At 41.5% G+C, this 5,000-nt stretch overlaps 1 protein-coding gene across 10 annotated transcripts in view; it reads right to left on the minus strand.

Moving 5' to 3' along the window:
• The window catches only part of LOC143291741 (uncharacterized), a 14,129-nt gene extending 9,990 nt beyond the window's left edge, over positions 1-4,139 (minus strand). For 2 of the 10 annotated variants that reach the window (XM_076601891.1, XM_076601811.1), the window contains exons 1-2: positions 3,619-4,139; positions 2,877-3,069 (exon numbers count right to left, since the gene is read on the minus strand). In XM_076601891.1, the coding sequence (XP_076458006.1) occupies positions 2,877-2,884 (8 nt within the window). In that variant the 5' untranslated portion in view covers positions 2,885-3,069; positions 3,619-4,139. The remainder of the gene's footprint in view (positions 1-2,876; positions 3,070-3,618) is intronic. The other 8 variants (XM_076601871.1, XM_076601860.1, XM_076601899.1 and 5 more) reach the window with 6 other exon arrangements.
• Between the last annotated feature and the right edge of the window lie 861 nt (positions 4,140-5,000).

Consider the following 5,000-nt stretch of genomic DNA (forward strand, 5'->3'; position numbering starts at 1 on the left):
ACTTGTGGAGATGCATTGTGAGGTACTTGTGAACTACCGTGCAAGCTCACAGAGATTCATACCATCCTATTCCAGTTTGGTGCAGTTCCTATTTCGTATGATCTGCTCGGTTCAACTATCCCAAATCGCCAGACCAAATGTCGATGCTTGTTTGATATCAGTGTCTCTGTCTCTTTTACCCTGTGCCCCTTCCATACACACGCACACTTTTCTGGGATGGTTTCCGCGTTGGTAATAATGATTATCATATGTGGGGGAGTGAATGGAATTAAGTCCTACTCAAAATGCAACCCCAATTACCAAAGAATATTAGTCTGCGTAGGGCCACGCGTGTGACTCCCTCACTCTTGCACATGTTTATGTATCTCCAGCACACATTGACTGTATCAAAAGCATTGCATTGGCGCTTAGCAGATCTAATCTATAGATACAACCCCTTGACTGCAGTATAGACCTATCTCAATTCCGTTTTCATACTAATATATTTTGAGTAAACTGAAAAAACAAACAAACAAACAAACAAAAAACAAAAACAAAACAAAACAAAAACAACAACAACAGAAAAATAAGAAGAGGGCAAAAGGACACCACCAGCCAAACGTTAATTCGCCACAAGAATTTCACCATAATTAACATATCAGCAACAATTAGCCATGAACCGAAATGGACAATAAAGGCGACGGATATTGACTCCGTGACTGACAAAGAAACGAAAGATACCTGGAAACGTTGCTATACCTTGCTCCATGTTTGCAAAATCACCATGAACTTGCACACACCACACACACACAAACACACACAGAACCAGTGTCCTTGTTCCGGGCTGAGCAGTTAACGCATGTAGTATTGTCAATGTTCTGTATGGTAATGTTAAAACAAAAGCAAGTATGCCATGTTGCTGCGAACCTAATATATTATCATGTACGTCAGCTACACGCAACAACGGGAACAAAAGGATTTCAATGAATCATCGATGAGCAAACATTCTGTGGAGACCGACATGAATAATTATTGATAAAAGACTAATTTAGGCCCTGTCACAACGGTGATGCTCACACGCGCACATTGACCCGTCATTTTGGCTGATGCGAAAAAACCCCCCAAAACAACAGAAAGAAGATGAACAACAGCGATGCAGGTACACAGACACAACCGTCGTGGTTTTGGTGTGGTGAATGTGTGCAACAGATACCTGAATTTGACAGGAGAAAGGGGGGAGGGTTGGAGATAGGTGGGACTGGAGGAGACGGAGGTACCAGGTGGTGGTTGCTGGGAAGGGGATGAGAGGGAGGGGAGCATGGGACGAACACAATAATTTTTCAATTTCGAGGACAGAGCCTGCTGTTCGGATACTGACTGTGCACAGCTGCTGCGACAGATGAGAGTGATGGGAAAAGAGAGAGTGGTGTGTGTGTGTGTGTGTGTGTGTGTGTGTGTGTGTGTGTCGGGGTCACGTTCGTGTCATCGTGCATTGGACTGTGTTGTAGGCTATTGTTGTATTGATAGAGAGAGAGAGGGGTGGGGGGGAGTGAGAGTGAGAGAGAGGGAGAGAGAGAGGAGAGAGAGGAGAGAGAAAGAGAAAAAGATAGGGGAGGAAGAAAGACAGAGAGCAGGAGAGAGAGGGGGGGGAGGCACACACACACACACACACACACACACACACACACACACACACACACACACAGAGTATTGTGTGTGTTGTCTTGTGTGTGTGTTTTATCTTCAGTTTAACGTCTATTCACTGTGTTTTTAGACGGAAAGGAGTAAAGTAGTGGATAAAGGAAAGGGAATGCATGTGAATATCAGTGTAAAAAAGTGTTCATGTTATGTATCAGAGGAAAAGTATATTATAAGAAAAAGTTTGAAGAGACTGTGGTGTGTATTGAATGAGGTGTCATGGGAAGGAGAATATGTATATGCATATCAACATGTATTAATGTAAATATAAATAATAACATTAATTACAATACATCAAAGGAGGATACCAACTGGACTGGAGTTTAAAATTTCTGAAAACATTCTAAGCAATGAATAATCATTCCAATTCTTTTCAGTGGCTAATGAAATATTGGAAGAAAAGTCATCAACTACATCTTTTGGAATTAACTGTCATATGCTCGGACAATGAATGAGTAGATGGCTTACAGTTATTTGCTTACCGCATATACATCTTATATTTTTAGAAAATTTTGTACGAAAGGCATTTAAACGAAAAAATACATTAGACTTGTAATTTGTCTTGAATGTGCTGCTGGTGTCAAATTTAGAAAATGTTTGGGATTAGCTGCATTCTTTGTGTTTACACAACATTGGTAATATTGATTATTTGAATCTATAAGTAATTTCTGAAATCGATTTCTAGATACATTTTCTATACAACTAATGCATTCATGTAGATCTAACTGGATAACAAATTGTATTGCGCCTTCGAAATTACGTGCTGCTCTTCTAGCTGCTTGGTCTACCCACTCATTTGAATATATTCCACAGTGCGTTCATCTTCGTGCATTCGTCTTCACATGTGAATATACGCAAAAGAAAGAGAGAACGACTGAATGAACGAATAAAGGAACACTTTTTTTTCTCTCATGAAAGTAGTGATATAAACATACTTCATTACACACACACACACACACACACACACACACACACATATATATATATGTTGTGTGTGTGTGTGTGTGTGTGTGTGTGTGTGTGTGTGTGCACGCGCGCGCGTGTGTGTGTGTGTATGTGAGAGCGACAGAGTATAGGATGGTAGCCTTCCTTGGAAAACAATGGAAGGAAAAGTCGACCAACATGATTTTTTTTTCAACATAATTATGCCTATTCATCCACACATAAAAATACCGAAAAAAAAAAAAAAAATGACAAACCATTTCATTTTGTTTCCAGAGAAGTCCCAGAGTGCTGACAGTTCATCGAAAAAAAGAAATTCCAAAGTCAGTGCTCTTTCTCCTGTCTTGGCCCAGCAGTTCAATGGAACAAGCTGTCTGTCCTTCTCTGTCCCTCACGTGGATCCCCAGTTCAGGTTAACAAGTCTCTCAAAAAACTCCTCTTCCGTTCTGCCTACCAGACATTCTAATGATGTACTTCTCGAACTTCTGCTGGCTCAGTCCGTGTTTGCTTGTCCGTTTGTGTGTGTGTGTGTGTGTGTGTGTGTGTGTGTGTGTGTGTGTGTGTGTGTGTGTGTGTGTGTGTGTGTGTGTGTGTGTGTGTGTGTGTGTGTATGCACACGCTTGATTGTGTAGGGTATGACAAGTGTTGTTGGCCTACATGTCGTGCATGTTTATTCATGAATGGATACACGCCTCAGTCGAGCTTCGTATCCATGAAGTGCGAGCGTCAATAATTATCATTCTTATTCTTATCATTATTATCATTATTCTTATCATTATTCTTATTATTAATATCATCATCATCTAACAATATAGATAGTGGATATACGTAAAACAGAAAGAAAAGGACAGCTATGTGTTATACTACACTGATTCCAAAACACTGCCATGTTCACACATCAGCTCTGACACTGATAGGTAGCCAGAATCATGAATGGGACATTTCGCCTGGATGAAACCAATACGATAAAAAGAATAAGCGAACAATATTGTGGCCTACCTTCTCTCTCAGTGCAGTCACTGTTCTTGCTGCGATCAAAGCTTACCTCTTCATGTATTGGAATCTAGATTCTTGTGTCAGATTCCTGGCTTTCCTCAGATGACTGTTGCACTGCCAGAAATCCGGCGCTCTGAAAATGCCTCACTTGAGCAGCACTTTTCAAACGCCAGCAAGAATGAGGTCACTGTTCTCAACAGTTCTGATTAAGCTGGTCCGAAACTGACAGAAGCCACACGGGCTTGACTTAAAAACCTGTGAAAAGCTAATTGCCTTCAGCCAGAAGCTTCTCTGAACTGTCGGAAGTTCTTCTGATCTGATGTGACAAGTTCAAACCTTTTTGTTTGGTTCTTAAAATTTATATATCCCACACTAATCTTAACCTTTATATATCCCACACTAACGCAGAAGACTGCTTATGATATACAGCAGGGTGGTAAAATCCCGGCCAGTCCCAAGTGTCACACACACCCACATCCAGAAATTACACGTCATCTTGAATCGGCGGATCAGAACAATTGGCCAAGGCTTTGTATTTTTTTTCAAGGAAGAAAACAGTCCGCTTGTGAGCTGTGACGCACGTTCGAGCACACACACACACACACACACACACACACACAGAGGCGCAAAAACCTTGTTCAGATAACAGGAAATCCACTTGTGCCACTTACTAGTTTACAGGCACGACAAATAACATTATTGCCAACTGACTGTACTAAAAGAGGAGGACTGCGGAGAGGGAGAAGAAAAAGAAGAAGAAGAAGAAAAGAAGAAGAAGGTGGTGATGAAGGTGCAAGTTATATGTAGAACAAGGAGGAGGGGGAGGGGGGATGGACGAAGAAAAAGAAGATGAAGAAGAGCAGAGAGAGAAGGAGAAGAAGGAGGAGGGGGAGGAGAAAAAGGAGGATGAGGAGGAGAAGAAGTAGGAAAAGGAGAAGAAGGAGGAAAAGGAGGAGGAAAAGGAGAAGAAGGAGGAAAAGGAGGAGAAAAATAAGAATAAGAATGAGAATGTAAGAAAGAAGAAGAAGAAGAAGAAGAAGAAGAAGAAGAAGAAGAAGACGACGAAGAAGAAGACGGAGGAGGAGGAGGAGGAGGACGAGGAGGAGGAGGAGGAGGAGTAAAAGAAGAAGACGAAGACGAAGAAATCGAAGAAGAAGAAGAAGAAACACACACACACACACACACACACACACACACACACACACACACACACACACACACACACACACAAAACAACAACAACAACAACAAAATCAAACTCAAGCTCCTGAGTTAAAATCATGTGCCTGTGGTCCAGTGTTTATCTCGACGAGGTATGATTGACACCCGCGGATCGACAAAACACAGTGAGTCTCAGTCACGGGGTGGGACAATCAACGAATTAC

The sequence above is a fragment of the Babylonia areolata genome, chromosome 1 (genome assembly GCF_041734735.1).
Source record: "Babylonia areolata isolate BAREFJ2019XMU chromosome 1, ASM4173473v1, whole genome shotgun sequence".
NCBI classification, from domain to species: Eukaryota; Metazoa; Mollusca; class Gastropoda; order Neogastropoda; family Buccinidae; genus Babylonia; species Babylonia areolata.